At 42.5% G+C, this 17,054-nt stretch overlaps 1 protein-coding gene and 1 long non-coding RNA gene across 5 annotated transcripts; one reads left to right on the top strand and one right to left on the bottom strand.

Annotated features, from left to right (window-relative positions):
- The first annotated feature begins 2 nt into the window (after positions 1–2).
- On the top strand, positions 3–7,745 carry LOC121202161 (uncharacterized). The gene is made up of 3 exons (XR_005897547.2): positions 3–429; positions 1,078–6,628; positions 6,707–7,745. It is a non-coding gene; the product is annotated as an uncharacterized LOC121202161 (long non-coding RNA).
- On the bottom strand, positions 7,353–16,985 carry LOC114853002 (vesicle-trafficking protein SEC22b-B). Of its 4 annotated transcripts, none has more exons than XM_055508283.1 (16): positions 16,932–16,985; positions 16,230–16,315; positions 15,950–16,023; positions 15,584–15,671; positions 15,447–15,504; positions 14,511–14,586; positions 14,330–14,422; positions 14,101–14,246; positions 13,981–14,027; positions 13,802–13,886; positions 13,677–13,716; positions 13,503–13,600; positions 9,884–9,993; positions 9,590–9,750; positions 8,907–9,053; positions 7,353–8,814 (listed from the first exon to the last, which is right to left on the bottom strand). In XM_055508283.1, the coding sequence occupies exons 2-16, from the start codon at positions 16,307–16,309 to the stop codon at positions 8,660–8,662; spliced, it is 1,458 nt and encodes a 485-aa protein (XP_055364258.1). In that variant the 5' UTR covers positions 16,310–16,315; positions 16,932–16,985; the 3' UTR covers positions 7,353–8,659. The 4 variants fall into 4 exon arrangements, with proteins under 4 accessions (XP_055364258.1, XP_029001626.1, XP_029001629.1 ...); XM_029145793.3 differs by lacking the exon at positions 16,932–16,985 and adding an exon at positions 16,584–16,817; XM_029145796.3 differs by lacking the exon at positions 16,932–16,985 and adding an exon at positions 16,456–16,590.
- Positions 16,986–17,054: the final 69 nt, after the last annotated feature.

Raw genomic sequence — 17,054 nt, 5'->3', positions numbered from 1 at the left:
GAACCTAGACAGCGTCCATGAAACTACATATCCCTCCGCCGAAGTCAGGCGGGTCTATCCTCTGTCTAACAAATGGCAAAAACACGCGTTAAAGCTGAATATCTTATTTAAAGTGTTTATTGGCGGGTAAGGAAAATCGGCGTTTTAGTTTATTTGACTCTGGACACGACATAAACTCTAGAAACACTATTCAGAAGTCGTCTCTCTGTGTGTCGCCGCGGCGGAGGAATTTTTTTTCTCATTTTTGTACTTCTCCGAGTCTGGTATGACTCAAATTTAACCCGTTCAATGTTTTTCTCCTCTCCTTTCCGTACTCTACACGTTCTTTCCCGATATGCAGCCGAACGCCCACTGGCCGCTCACGCTCGTCGCCGCCGTTAACACTTCATGTCATGTGCCACGGTCCAGGTCTGCGGCTGCAGATTTCAGGTAACCTGAGAAAGTCAGTGGCACCTTTTTGAAAGGTTAAGACAGTTGCACGTCTCCGATCGGTTGCTGCTGTTGTGCGTTAAAACGTCGTTTTGGTTCCGTCTGCGCTGAAACCAAAGGCCGGAGGCAGGTGAGGCAGATGCGGTTTGTTTACCTGCAGATTACAAGTCGCTCTCCATTGATTCAAGCGCAGGTATTTCTAGTTTTGCAGTAGTTAAGCGTGCTAGCGCGTTACTGTTGACGAGAGGAGGAAGTGTCATGTTAAATGTCATGTGAGGAATCAATGTGAAACAAATGTGCGTTTTTTAAACCAAGTGACAAATTCCTTTACATGACAACATGACTCAGCTAATGAAGTAGGACTTTATTGGGTTAAAAAATCAGGCCAGATTTGAGAAAGAACTATATTTCCCAGACGTTTCTAATGTTTTAATCCATTTACTGATTTAATTCTCTCTTAACGCTAACAAGCGAAACCCAGTGCGGCCCTGACAATAGAATGAGCACATACAGTATTTATAAGGAGTTAGTGACCACAGCATCCCAAACCAATTACCGCTTATCAGCCCGTGTGATCCAGGTGTAAATCACAGGCTCATCACAATAACAAGACCACGTCTCATCCTAGTGATTTGTTTGTCTTCACAGCCTGTTAAAGAAACATGACTCCCGCTGCTGCGACCGGCCCTCTGTCCTCTATTCAACCCTGCTGAAAGGCCGGGGACCGGAGGGAGCAAATTGATCTCCTCAGGGGTCCGCACAGACAATGCTCTTGTTGCTGTGGCCAGTGTCAAACTCTTGCTCTGCTCGCCTCGTTGGATGCTGACGTTCCAACAAAAGCTGTTTAGGCATTTGGTCAGACGTTGTTTTTGTTTATAAATGCTGTCTCATAGTTGTTTATTTTTCCTCCTCATCCCCAATCCACTACCACAGATGTGTTGTTTTTTTATGGCGTTATTATGGTTTTTTTTGTAACATTTTTTTTCTAACCAGCAGGATTGTAAATTCAGAATTTCTCCCACTGCTCTTTGATAAATCCCCTGATTCGTGGTGAAGCAGATCATCATAAACACTGTGAGTAAATCACACTGGAGGATCACTGTCTGTGACACTGTTTTCCTGATGATGTCACTCCAGATGTGATTTTTGTAGTTTGGGAAGGATAGTTGAGAAAGGGTGTGGATCTGCCTCATGAGCAGAAAACCCTGATTAGTTCCTGCTTGCCACTGCGTCGATGAAAGGGCTTTTCACTCTTCCAAAAAACAAAAAGCGTAATCTCTCTGATATTATTAAAATCCTTCTTTGAATCAAGAACTAACATACTGAATAAAAAGCATAATCTGTTTTATCTATTGTCAGGGACACAAATCAGTGTCTATGTCATCAGTATGTTGGAAATACCACGTATAGGGGACACCACAGAGCAGTAATAAAACTGGGCTTGGATCAGAGCCACCGCACTCTGCCACGCCAAGGCAGACGCTTTGATCAGCGTTGGGTCTCCACACTGATTTGGAGCTCATCATTCAGGGGGACTCCAGCTGTCAGCCAGCACAGTTACTCTGAAGAGCACGGCACTCAGCGTGCGGAGAGCAGTGAGTCATAACAGAGGGAGAGAGTGTGCGTGTGTAAAACCATAAACATGCCAGCTTCGGCTGATATTAGAGCCATGGGAAACCAAATCAGTGCCTGTCATTCACAGAGGCCGTCATCTAACCTTTCCGTCACTCAGCTCTGAATGAGTGTGAGGTGTGTGTGCCTGATTCCCAGTTTTAATAGGCGCATTTGTTCCAGTTGACTGTTTGTCGTAAAAGCATCGACCAGCAGGCGTTTTGTGCAACAGCTGTGAAATCCCGGCACCATGAGCAGTCGTGTCGAGCCTCCTGCACATGTTCATCTGGAAGCATCATCTTAATGTCATCTTAACTGTGTAAGCAGATCTGGGCGACAGGAAGTTGAACAGGGTATATTTAGGGTTGATTATGACTTCTCTGTCTGTTTTAACCCACAGCTTTAGGTTTTGGTTCCATGTGACCACGGCTGGGTATCTGTGAATTAATTCAGGGCAGTGGGGATTGGCAGAATGTCTAACACATAATGGCAGATGAGATCCGCTCAGTATCAGATCTCCTGCAGAAGCATCAGCAGAAATAGTTTGGCCACTAAATCAGGCTCACCGAGACGAGAAGCCACATAAGTGTCTAATTTACTGAGAGACACGGCGCTGATACGGGATTTCCAAGTATTTAATCACAGTAGATCATTTTCCTGTGTGAACTTGAGGTAATATGAGCCAAATGTCAACATCTAGCCAGATAATGTGCACATAATTTTAAAAAAGCACACACATACTGTAGATCAGCACTAAATCAGTGTAATCATTTACTCGGGTCTTCTCTCAAAGTCAACATGCCTACGATGTTGTTACGTCAAAATAGATCCTTTTGAATCAATAAAATGTAGCACGACGAATGAGGCTGTCGTCCTATTTATGTGATTAATCATCAAGCTCATGATGCCAGCTGCATCGCGTTGCAGACAACGCGCGTAGTAAGAAACTCTGTAAGGCCGTCTCCAATTAATTAGTGGCAGATATTATGTGGCTGTGGACATGCTGCACACTGCGCCAACGTAGTGCTTTGCAGTTGTCAGCTTCTTTGGAGAGAGCCAGCACGTTGTGTGGGAAAGCGGCCTAGCGTGTGTGTGTGTGTGTGTGTGTGTGTGTGTGTGTGTGTGTGTGTGTGTGTGTGTGTGTGTGCATATCGTGGCGTTTTCCAGTGGTCAAAAATCAGCCAGCGTGAGGATCCGATGTGACCGGGCGTGATGTGAATGGTGCCAGACGGGTCCCCTGTGTGAGGAGGAGAGGGGTTAGCAGCGAGGTGAGGAAACAGGTGATGAAGGAGGAGGACGAGGGGTGTGTGTGTGTGTGTGTGTGTGTGTGAGAGAGAGAGACCCATCCTGTAAGGTGAACTAGGGTCTGGCAGGGCAGGTGGACAGGAATGTGCTGTTGTGTGTGGATGGGATACTCCCTCGAGGGTCGCAGCCTGCCCACTGTCACCCCACACTAGCAGGCTATTTATATCGCACTGTGGGAAAATAACGGCCTCAACGGTGTGATGTGGGCTCGGCACGGTTTCTGCTCCTAACCTACACCTACACACAATGCCAGCGCATTAGTCACAAAGAGCAAGGGAGGTGCGAATGGCGTGAGACTGGTGTATGAGGCTCATGATCACCGTAGCGTCGCCCTGAAACAGGATTCAGCTACATGCACAGATTAAACGGACAGTTTAGATACTGTATGCTGACGCTGAGGTCACAAAGGGACTGAGAGCAGAGAAGCTAAAGCTGACCTTGACCTCTACATGTGACCCACCAGGACAAACCCACACGTCCTGCTGTGGACGTTTGGACTCGAGGGAGGTCTCAGTGAGGGCACATTCAGCCCTGCCAGCTCCCTCCAAGGTCGTCTAAATGCCCCCCTGTACATTAACACATTATACAGGGACACGCTGGGACCCACATGTATGCACACAAACGTCAAAACATAAACACGCAAAGCTGCTGACATGCACATTAGAACGCTCCTCCATCATCCCCTGGTCCCTGAGGCCCAGGGGCGCAGGAGGTCGAAGCGATCCGCCACAGCCCATGATGTCTAGCACAGATGGGATGAGAAGGATGACAGGTCAGACGGAGGCAACTAGTGCTTCAGATAAACACCAGCAGAGCATAAAATGAGTGGATTAATAAGGTGGGAATATGAGCTTTGTAGCGACAGTCTCTCATTTTTCTGGTGATTTGCTATAATGCATTTTCCGCACGCTCCATTCCTATGCACAGGCCGCATTTCTCTGCATGTTTGTGTGTTTTGGTGAAAGTCCCAGAGTGTGTTAAATTGACTGAGCTCTGCATATCTTCCAGGGTTAATTGTATCATAAATTCACAAGCTGTTAAAAGGCACGGCTGGAATTCACACTTCAGCCTCCACTCTCTCCCAGCTCTCAGCACACAGCTCTATGTATGTGTGTGTGTGTGTATGGGGGGGGTATCTGTATGTTATCGGTGTGGAAGAGATAAATAAAAAAACTAGCAGAAACACATGTACACGCTTGTACCTGACATGTATTACTCTGGACAAGTCATCTTCCCACTGTCACACGTTCATGAATATGTCCTTTGTTTCCTCTGTGTCTCCCGCTCTCCTCCCACTTTGTTTATGGCATTTTCTTATGCACCTTCAGGCTCGTTGTAGCACGCAGCATGAGCTGTGTGCTGGGAAAGAGATCATTTATTACGCTGGTTTTATTAGAGAGGTCTGCTCTCTCTTTTTTTTTTTTTTTAAATACGCTTACGCACTGTTACGACGGGAAGGTGGGACTGTTCATCATTATTCTGTGTTGGAGTGATAAAGAACACACAGAGGGCAGAGCGTGTCCTGAGCTGTGAGAACACGCCACAACGACCCCCCTGTGAGAAGTTCCCGGTTCCCAGGACCCGGTGTGTGCGTTTCGGGGCAATAACTCACCAGGTCCCTCGACTTCCTCTTTAGGCTTCTGCGTTTTATGGCCTCTCCTCTGCCGTACAGCTGCTGTCTCCACAGCTTCCCTTTGCTCTGATTGGACCGGGCAGGAGTTTGATGGAGGAGGATGATTGGGATAAGACTGCGAAGCAGCTGGGATGAGGTGTTGGGCTCATCATATGTTATGAGATGGGACACAACTTGACTTGTTGTGATTCCCGCCTTTCTCACCACACATGGCCAGAGTTACAGATAGAAAACAAGATAACCAGAATGAATTGACACTATTTCTATTTGGATCTGAAATAATGTTTCATAAGATGGAAGATGGAAATGTAGAAAAATATACTCTACAACTAAACCTGAGAGAGTCGTGTTTAACACTGGGCCAAAATAGTAAAAAAGACTCATGTCACGTGTCTTCTCTCTGACCACATCCTGTAGAGTAAAGTCTAGTCACACTCAGGGCAGCAGACAGAGATGTCACGTCTGTACGCCTCGTCTTCCTTATTATAAAATCACATCAGACGAGTTTGGAGTAAGTTGGGAGCTCCAGGACAGAATCAAGGAATTTGCAGCAGAGCCTGCTGCCTGTTCTCATGTGATGGAGGTGGCCTGCCAGAAACAGGCCGGCTGAAACACCATCACTGTCTGCATGTTTGGCTTGAAGACAGAGCGTCTGAAGGTCAAGGTCACGGTCACGTTGTTTTGAAGGTCCTGTTTCTTTAAGATTGCACAAGATTCAGGAGGAGTCGTGTGTGGGTGGACGACGTTGTGGTTGTGTATGTGTCTTTGACAGGAAATTTAATCAAGACAGGGTAATATGAGTTGGCAAGACTACACACCACAGGGTCTGCTCTTGAAACCCGATAAGTAGACGACACAGCAGCCTTTCTGCTCGTCTTCCTGGCTTCTGTGTGTGTGTGTGTGTGTGTGTTGAAATCAGACTGTGTGTTTAGTACATGTGCCGTATTCCTGACCCCTGATCACACAAAGTATTTTAATCCAATCAGCTTCGTTTTCACATGACTGTCACACACTTGCTGTTGCCATGGTAACCTACAGAGGAAATGCTGGAGCGACAAAAGGGCTGCGTTGTGCTTTCTTCAATTACGGAGACATTCACGCGCAGACGGACGGCGACACACCGTCGCTTCTACGCGTTACGCGTTTCACAAAGGCGCAGAGCGTGATTTGGAGGAGCCGTGTTGCACTTTCAACATCCTCAAAGTGGTGGAAGAGGCAAGAAAACAAAAGTCACCCACATCAGATTCAGTGGAAATGCAGATAAGTGTGAGACGTCATCAAAAACAAGACATGGGTAAAACAGCTGTTCTACATTAAATATGCAACAGCAGTGATGGATTCCTTCTGCGTCTGAAAACGATTTTCCTACACTTACTGAATTACTGAACTATGATCCTGTATCTACCTGACACGGTCCATTTCTTCACATTTGCTGCTGCAGCACTAACAGATGAGTGTGTCAGAGCAGTGCAGCAGTAAACACAGAGAAACGCAACAACGCAAGTAGTTATGGAGGAAAAGGAAATGCTTGGAAACAGCATCTTACAGGTCACCATTGCGTTGAGTGGAAACAATATGACAAAACAACATAAGTTTGATCACAAGTGAGGCCAAAGTCTCAAATACCCACTTCCCCTGCGAGGTGAAAAGGTTAGTCTGTGCCCTGTGGTTTGTTTCTGGCACGCTACCCTGTCGCTTCTCATTTTTCTCTGACATTTCCTGTTTTAGTTGAAGCTGAAGAATCCGTCTGCTGCCGCCGCCGCCGCTCCGTGTGTTTGCAGCGTCTGGTGCAACAACACCCGACTTGTTTTCTTAACTCTTCTTCTTAACGTGGAAAAGCTGCAGCCTGTATTTTTTAAAGCCAACCTATGATTTGCTGGTGACTTTGGAGGGAGCAGAGCTGCAGGCGATGAGGAGTGACTCCTAATGAGCTGCACTGCTGCCCCCTGCTGGCCCGCAGCGGTAGCACCTCCACGCTTAGGACGTTAAACGTGGTGTAATGTGACTCAATCAAACATTACAGAATGGTACATTTATTTTAAATACCCAGTTTGGGCTAATTGCACAATAAAGAAATATCTTTATTATTAAAAATAAGGCAGAGCTTCAGTCTCTAACTCTCACTTTGAGTCACTGAACTTTGCAGGGTTGACTATGATTAATTGATGATTTCCCCTCTTCATATTTAGAAATGCTTCTTGGAAATCCTCGCCATACTGAGACCCATGCAGTAATAGCAAACCCTGCTTTGAAGGTTAAACGGTCCAGTTTATCTAACAGCTATTCAGATGTCAGCTTGTTTCTGTGTTGATGAAACCAGTTCCAGTCAAGCATACTCAATGATCTACCAGGTCCAAGTGAATAGACATGCACATGTCATTCAAATGATTTTATTCACAGACAGAACAGAAAAATAGGAGTTTTTTTTTTCCTAAGAGAGCCTACAACACCTGTCACTCTCATCCCCCTTTGACCAGGTCAACACTCCTGTAAACTTACAAAATAAAAGGACCTGACCAGACATCAAATATTCTTGTGCCTGTTTACAGAAAGTTGTCTTTCCAAGACAAGATAAAGGGTGTTGGAATATACACGGTTGAGGTCAGTGTGGGAACTGTATAAACATTAGTGGTAGGAAAGAGTTAGAAGACCAGGCCTTCTGCAGATTCATTAAACAGTTCTTTGGGCTTCTTGTCCTGTCTGTCCCATAAGGATTTACACAGTAAACTATTATTTAAACTATATAAATGAACCACTTGAATTATTTTTAAGAAAACCCAACTTGCAGCGGAATGAATAATTAGCCTATAGTGTTACTTATTTTTTATAAAAATTAAATTCCCTCTCCCGCTTTTCCCGGAAATATCAGACCACATTCCCTTAGCAAATAAAGACACAGAGACATCCCCCCTCCGTCTCGTCTACACCCAGCCCCCGCCCACCCCACAATCGCTCTGTACGGTCCCTCGTAGGGGACAAGAAGACGTTGAATATATGTGATAAGTGTAGATGTGGATCAAAAAGCAATTGCAGAGTTTTAATACAGTATTATTTAAAAATGATATTGTGTTATTTGCCTGTGTTGTTGCTGAGCTGCATAAGGATTAAAGTCATGTCCTCCAAATATTCATAAATGAGATACATACTGCACATTGTCCAGAGCCATCAAGCTCTCACTATATAACAGCGTTAATGACTGGTAATAATCATATGTGTTCAGGATAAATAAATGTTTTGCTCTTCTCTTTATATTCAGAGCACATAGAAGATTACATCAGCGACTCCCATTACAGTACAGCTTTGGAAAGTGACTTCATTTTTCCTGCATGTCAAAGTAACGCACACACACACACACACACACACACACACACACACACACACACACACACACACACACACACACACACACACACACACACACACACACACACACACACACACACACACACACACACACACACACACTAAACGGGTAACTACCTTACATCGTGACATCATTTGAATCTAGATCACATCCGTGGTGAGGCAAAAACAAAATGGGCGGTGTTATGTTTGTAAAGTCTTATTATTAAGAGCAGGGATCCTGTTTTAAGTCAAACATGACAGCTTTTCTTTGTGTCTGCAGACTCGGTGCAGCTCGCGTTCCGCTTAGAACTCAATCCTTCTCCTCCGCTGTCGCGCTCAGAGCCACCAGAAGCGTACATAGACAATGAGCATGATAAAGAAGACCCCACCCGCTGCCAGCTTGGCATAGGTGGAGCGGGTATTCAGATACTTGGCATCGCTCCTGTACTTTTTTGAAAGCGAGGACAAATTACTGGCCTTCGAGTCGAGTGCTGTCGGAAGGAGGAAACAGAGGAAAGGAGTTGAAAGCAAACAGGACAGAGTAAATAAAGATATATATACAATGGAAGTAATACAAACTCACCAGACAGAGCCTCTCCTCTCTGCAGCACCTCCTCTATGTTAGCCACCATGATCCTCTGCACATCCTGGAGCTCTGTGTTAATGCTGCCCAGATTCCTTCTTGCTCGGCTGTCAATGTAGGACTTCTTGGTTTTTTGGATATAGGTGTCTGATGAGGGAGAGGTGTGTCTTTTAAAGACCATTAAATCTAACAACCTAATCTAAATAGGCTCACTACACATGTGCTGCTGCTGTAGCTTGTCCTTTAGCTATATGTGACCAGTATATGAACATTTTTATGCATGCAGATGTTTTCTAGAGTTGTAAGTTGCTATGTTAGACATTTAAGATCAACCCATACAGTAAATGTGTGACGTGAGATGGACCCATCCTCCTTCTCTAATGGCCTAATGGATATGTTTGCACAAAATCTGTTTTGCTCTCATGTGGCTTGATTTAGTCACTACAACTCATTTTAATAGGATTTCTATGCCACCTTATATAACAAAGTCACAGTAAATTTGTTTGTAAATTTAATGCATGACTATTAATTTAGATTGACTGAGCTGGTGAGTGAGCTACAGTAAATAGATGGCTTTGACTTCACAAGTAATCATTTGACATCAGTCCTAATGGTATAATACAACTCAAATGTCAGTAGAATCAAAAGTAATTCAGTTTCTTAAAGTTCTATGTTCTTCTTACCAAATTCAATAAAAGAATAAGGCCGGGAAACTGTAGGGACCTTCTTTCCATGCTGCTCATGAAACTCTGCCTGCAGGTCTTCCAAGTAGGCGAAAGCCAACTTCTTGGGAAAGCTGGCTTCACACAGCACAAGGTAGCACACACCTTTTTCTATAAAATAGCTGCAGGGAGGACAAAAGACAGTGAACATTTAAATAATGCATGAGCTACCCATTATGTGGCTGCCGTAATTGTACTGAACAGTTAGGGAAGTTGTGGTTATGTCTGGACAGTAAATTATCTTTTCACACTCACTGAAATGCCACTGAGCCAGCCTCTAATGTGCAGCGTGTGGGACTCTGGTCATTGAGTTTCCTGAAGAGCTGCTTGGCTTGACTCTGATACTGTTGCAGATCCCGACCCAACTAAACAGACAAAAAGCAACAACATTTAGGTTCTAAATATTTATTTAAATTTGAACTCAAACAGAAAATATGGTGTAAAACCAGGGCAAGAAACTGACTTTTGAACGCCAGAATATATATATACTATATATATATGTATATCTATACTATATGTATGTGTGTGTGTGTGTGTGTGTGTGTATGTATATATATATATATATATACACACACACACACACACACACACACACACACACACACACACACACACACACACACACACACACACACATACATATATATATATATATATATATATATATACATATATACATATATACATATATACATATACATACACATATATATTTACATATATATACATACACACACACATAGTATAGATACAGTACTATAAATATATATACACTATACTATATACGACTATACTGTACACTTAGCAGTCAGCTACCATCAAGACTTTTTTTTGACACTTTTTTCTTGCTGGTGTTCATTTCTTGCCCGTTGTGGGTAGGTGTATGAGACAGACTCTGCATTGTGGTGCTACATTGGAGACAGGACATTTTACATGATAATTTGTACATGGTCAGCAATTTGCGGCTGAGTGTTATGTGTTACTTGGGTGCTGTCAAATTAAGCATTTGAGAGATTCTTTACAATGTAGCATCACAGCTTTATGTATGATGTTGAAGTCATGACACAAACCTTTTCACTTCCCTTTTGAAAGCAAACGAGAGTGAAGGAGAGATGTTAGACTCCTGTAAATTCATGCTCAAACATCATAAAACTACATAAATCAAATGCCACATTATTTGATTCATAGCAGTAACAAGCGTTTCCAGCAACAAAATAGTTTATTAAAAATACAAGACATTTTTAAGGGTTGTCTAAATCTGGTTGGGAACAAACCAAGACTCAGCAGCTGAACAATGACTGATCATTGCTCTAAACCAGGGATCAAAAGTAAACAGTGGTTTCTAACACAACTCCCTAATCAAGAGCACTGCATGATTGTACTAGACCAGGTTTGATAGATTGATGGACACAAACAGATCTATCAGCTGGTCTTAGGTATGATCTCTGAAACAAAAGGTTATTTAGCCAGTAACTGAAAGTTAGAGCAAATAAATTTATTTTTTTCACATGTGATGAATATCATACTCGTTGGTTTTTAGTAGAGCAAAATGTCTGACTGTGTAATGCAGGTTTATCGGTTTTGGGGGCTAAGTGCGGTTTCAATACGTGGATCGTTTCACTCAAGATACTGGTGAAGTTGTGCAACGCTCAAGTAATTTGTCCCAGCATGAAAATAAGGTCAGAGTTGAAACAGAAACAGCGTGTTGTCTGATGAATGAATCACTCGCGGTAGGTAAATAAATAGATTGCACTGTTTGGATAAACAGGCCTCATGTCGGAAGAGGCCATTTATCACTTAGTCATAATGAACGCACGAATATTTTTGACATAGGTGGCAGTGGCCACATCCTTTCACGCGTCAGAACCTGGATGTGGCGAAAAAAACACTGGATTTACGTTTCGGACTCACCGTTGCCCATACCGTTAACAAACGTGTCACTGTGACGCTAGTAAACTTTGAAGCCTTTACAGCACAATGATAAGCAGACGAACAGCTAGCGACCACAAAATTACAACCTGCTCGTCCTCCTGCATTGAAGCGGCCAGCGGCAGTCCGTCGGCCAGACGAGCGATCATCGTCAGCAGCACCATCTCGACGCGGGTCACCACTGGTTCTGCTCTGTCCACTGAACGTTAGTAGCTGGTACCAGTGCTTGACAGGCTGTAAAGTGACAACACCACAGGACCGACGCGCTGAGCTGGCCGGAAACGCTAGAGCTTTCGGTGTCACAGGGAAATCAGTCCGAAATGTAACGATGGGGAACAAAGTAATCGTAACGTTTGTTCCGATTAATTTTAATGCCCACTTACTTAATATAATTTATATAAAAGATATAATATACAGTTTTACGTGGTGTATAATTGTAATTATCCCATGCAGTATGAAAGTGGGACATTTAAAAAGGTTTAAAATAAAACTAAAAACGTATTACAGTTCTGTCAAGGGTTTGTAGTCTCCCTTCCATCCTCCAGATTATTGTTGCTCAAATTTCATCCTCAAATTGATCCTTTGCTGTGCTTTACACAGTGGAAGCACCAAAAGTCAAATTGAGTCAAGGGATTTTCTAGTAGTAGTAAATACACAGGCTACACAGGAGGGGCAGCATTGTTTAGCCTGAGTGAGTCAAGGACTCTACAATCAGGAAGAACTCCACCCTTAATATACAGTAGGATGACAGCTTTCAGTTTCTGGTGATTAGCGACCCTTATGCAGATATTCAGTTGTGGGTAGAACTGGAACATATACTAAACAGGCAAGTTCAACAGCCAAGCCCTGTCTTGACTAATCATATAAAACTTGATCAGGCTTGTTTTCACTGGTGTTTGAAGTACCTGTAGTTTGTTTCAGAGCTGATGGGCAAAAACTTACTGTTGTTCAGATCACACTCTAATAACACTCAAACAAGCTGAGGTAACGAATGCAACATAATAACGTGGGGTGAGACATCCATACAGCTGCTGAACACACCAGTAATTAAGTTGGAACAAAAACAGTGACGATCTTTCTTAACTAAATTTAAAGTAAGCCATAACTAAATAGATATAGGATATGAAAATCTTATCACAGACAGTGGATTTAAACTTCATGATTTACATACATACATATATAAGCGATCTTTTGATTGATTGCTTGATTTTTGACAAACCCAAACTGTAGAAAATGTATTTATTAGTAAGTAATTTGTAATAGTTATACAATGCAAAGACCTACTATGAAGTGTGTTTCCCTTTACCATACAGTAATAATACTTTTAAAAACAACAAAGAAACAATTGCTAAATTTAATTTGCTAATTGCTGAGAATCTGCTTCTTTCAGTGTGTCAGGCATTGTGTAATTTCATGAAACAGCATCCACAATGTATTAATGCCCCTTTTCTCCCAGCTCACAGTCTAAATGATTTTTAAATCACGTACCTATGAGAAAATAATACAAAAAAACCCTGCAGGGTATTTACCTGAATGAAAAACAATTGTAACAGTTTATAAAAGGTAAAGACAACTGCTGTTAATTCTCATAGATTATACATTTTGAACTTCTATAACATATTTAATTTTAACACAATTTAGAATAGTGTGTTTAACCATGGAATTGAAAGACTAACATGACAAAAAATAATTATTAGTAGTTATTAAAATATGATTTTAGATTGATTGGCACAGTGTAAGTTAGTCTTGACAGAATTAGTGTAAAATGCGCATGACTCATAACCGCGGATTAGTACATTACACAGTAACTGAATTCATTATAATCTGAATTTTGCCAGAAATTATAATAAAAATGGCAGAAACTAAGAGACAAATTCTGATATGTCGTACAGAGAAATCAACAGTTGGGAAAAATGCTGTAACATTTTTGCACAATGCACAGAACCTTTGCAGGTGGAGACGGCGTCAGAGGGAGTCGAGGAGGCCCCAGGCTCAGACCGGACACTTCACTCATCAGCTGCTTGTTCATGCTCAGATCAAAGCCTGTTATACACAACAGCAGTGTGAAGTTCAAATACTGCAACAGGTTCAACAACATGGTGACTTAACCACCACTCACCAAGATTTTTGGCATAGCTGAGAAACTCCTGCATCTTGAACTGCTCATAGAAATTAGATGAACAGGGTTAATAATAACTAAATACTGATGCAAACCATCAAAGGTGACGAGGGGGTAGAAAGTACCTGTATGTCCCTGGCCTGGGTGATGTCACCTTTCTCATACGCCAGTATGAGCTTATTAACCTGACATCCTATATAGTTGTATGTACTGTCGACAGAAACAGTTTGTGTGTAAATTATAAGTGTATAGCGAGAGAATCAAAGAAACCCATAATCCTGCATATCCAAGGTGTCAGCCTGACCTGCCAACTGCTCCGTGGGCTCCCAGAACCAGAGCTCCTAAGAGTTGCTGCAGAGAAATAAACAGTTAGTTTCATACTGCTTCTAATGATGAGAAAGTCACAAAATATCTTCCTGCTGACCTCGTCCACGCCGTAGAGGACTGACCAGTGTTGCTGACTGGAGCTGACACACCGGCCAAAGTCCATCAGGTCACTCCCGCTGAACTTCACTCCTCTGAAGGACAGAATGAGCTCTTCAATACCTTCCAGGAGATCGCTCGCCAGCACTGAAGAAAACCCAGCGTCGCAGATTTAGCACGACCTCATCACTGAAGACAGTCCGAGCCTCTGTGGCCGTGTCTACACTTACCATTCACGCCGGTGACAGATGGAATATGGTAATAATAGAAGGGTAGAGTTGGAGCAACTAAAGCCACTTCATGGAGGAACATCTTCAAGGCCTCTAAAGCAAAAGGAGAGAAAATGTTCTGGTTCAACTTCCCAACCAAGGCTGATAAAGAACATCAGTAATGTGTAACGGAGAATCAGACCTGCACTGGTGGGCTTGAAGAAGGAGGGGGCAACGACTGCTATCCCATCAGCCCCGATCTTTGCTGCATGGCAGGCCTGGAGCGAAGGAGATGAACGAAATGAGGATTCCTTATGTGAATAGACTGTCATACTGTATAGTTTTTCCTTCTGCTGATGAATAATTGATCATAAATGAGATGTTCAAAACACTGAGTGAGTGAGTCAAGGACTCTACAATCAGGTGTTTTTAACAAAATGTGCTTTTTCTGAAATTACGCATGTCCCTCTGACTGAAAACCCTCTGAGGACAACTGTGAAACGTGTCCAAGATCTGGGGGGAAGTTTCATAAGGCCTCTCAGAAAACCAGGGCTTCCGTTGCCAGGACACAGTGTGTGCCCTGAACTGCTGGGGGAGGCGGTGTCCAACCATTTCTGTAACTATCCAAAAGTGAATTCACACCCACTTCACACAGTGATTTGGCGGCACTGCGGAGGTGAGGAAATAAGCTGGGTCTGAACGACTTTACAGCTCTTATTTCATTCTTGACACCGCTATTTCTGTCACTTTCCGTGCTAACAGCCCGGTACACCTTATGAATGCTTTCCAGGAGAGACAGTCTTAAAATATGCACTGCTGTTGGTACATTTCAATGATAATGCATCTCTCCCGTCTCTATCATGGTTTTCGTTTTGTTATCGTGTGTGAATTTAGAACAAGATGATTTTTTCCTCTTGTACCTCTTTGATGTATAACTCCGTCCTTATTTAGAGTTTATGTCTCATATAGACGTATACTCTAAGGAAATAAATGTGAAATAAAAACTTAACTGAATCCCATTTATTAAGGACATTTTGGTGGTAACCTAAACTCTAATCAGCTGGAGATTCCTGAACCTAACTTTAAAAAGTTTATGAAAGACTTGTGAGTCATAGGTTTTGTTTATGTCATAACTCACCAGCTCTTGGGAATCTTTAAGACTCATACAACCGACGTGCACAATCACTTGGTCCATTCTGTAGAAACAAAAGGGCACCTTTGCTTTCCAACTGAACTGAACATGAATATCTGGACCACGAGGCTGTGATTACATACTTTCCCTTGGCTTTCTGACACCACTCCTCTGCCAGCATCTTCCTCTCTGCGACACTGAGCGACATGCTTTCTCCAGTGGTGCCATTTACTGTAGACGGGTAAAAGCTTGTCCATTAACAGAGAACTGTTATCCTCATGCATGTCTATATTATGAGGAAAGTACAGACTTTGATGGATCACCTCTCACACACCAACAGAACAGAGGTGAAAACTAAACATCCTCTGGATAAGGCCACAAAGATAGACCAAGCACAGACATTAACGCAAAATAAAGCAGAACATGAACAAGGACACATTTGCTGAGTTTGAAGAAACATGAAATAACCTTCATTGTATCAGTGCAGGGGAAAGGACAAGCGTACTTACCAAATATACTACGTACACCTTGCTTCTCCGTCAAGTAGTCAACATACCGTCCAATCTCAGTTAGGTTGATTTCACTGTTTTGGAAAAATGCAAAAATTATAGGCACACACAGGTGTATGAACCAGGGCATGATATGCTAAACCTGGCCAAAATGATGCCCAAGTCCATCAGCTATTTCCACACTATACATCTAATAGAGGAACTGACTGACGCCCCTCACTTAGTGTTGAAATCATGGAAAAAGAAAAGAATTAAAAAAATGTTTGTAAAAGCTACTTACCCCTGAGTGGTTAACGGAGTAAATGTGGCAGCGACAAGTCCTGTCAATTTTTTATCAGCAGCAGGAGCCATGACTGACATCAGAACCTGACACAGACACAGACCTTGTCAAATATGCCATCAAACAAGAATTGTTTGAAGGGAACCACATGAAAAGACAGTAAAAAAAAATACTGTACAAAAACAGCTAAAATATGTTACATTAATTTGATAAGAAAATTACTTACATGATAATTAAGATCTACACCGTATGTTTACGTTAAAATAAACGATACACAGAGTCTATCTAATAAAAAAATAATAGCTGAGTAATATTACGTTGAAAACTAAAATCAATCCAACTACTTCGGCCAACCTGTGAGACTGCGTTTCCGTCAGAATTCTGTGCATCAATTTTAATTCTGGGGAACCAGATCAGCGATTATAACTTGTTTTCCAGGACGCACAAGTCAGCGATTTGTTGCTATCACTGTCACGTGAAGCCAACTGAAGTCAACTGACGCCGCAAAGATTCATGGGAAATGTAGTTAATGGCGTCAAAAACAAGGGAACAAAGTAGGAGAAATACCAAAATACTCTGTTCATGTATATATTGTATTGTAGGTATGCAACCTTTAGACTGTATTTCCAGTAGCTATAAACGTATTTAGACAAAACATGTTATTCATATCAAAAATGAATTGTTGTTAAAATCTTTACATGCCTGTCATAGGGTTCGCAAAGGAGTCCTGAGTGACGTTCTTCTGAGCCACCAAAAGGTAACACAAGTGGAATGGGCGGGGCATATAGTATGGTCAAATGATTCCTGCGGGTTGTCTTACAGGTG

The sequence above is a fragment of the Betta splendens genome, chromosome 4 (assembly GCF_900634795.4).
Source record: "Betta splendens chromosome 4, fBetSpl5.4, whole genome shotgun sequence".
NCBI lineage: Eukaryota > Metazoa > Chordata > Actinopteri > Anabantiformes > Osphronemidae > Betta > Betta splendens.
Note: the sequence above shows the minus strand (reverse complement) of the source record. Positions and strands in the feature narration are given on the sequence as shown.

Bases quoted from the DNA above. Each gene is read 5' to 3' on its own strand.
- LOC114853002 (XM_055508283.1), bottom strand. From the start codon at position 16,309: ATGTCAGTCATGGCTCCTGCTGCTGATAAAAAATTGACAGGACTTGTC. The intron at 16,024-16,229 runs GTAAGTAGCTTT...TTTCCAAAACAG, and splicing joins ACTCCGTTAACCACTCAGGG to TGAAATCAACCTAACTGAGA. The intron at 14,247-14,329 runs GTAAGTGTAGAC...GGTTTTCTTCAG, and splicing joins ATCTGTCACCGGCGTGAATG to TGCTGGCGAGCGATCTCCTG.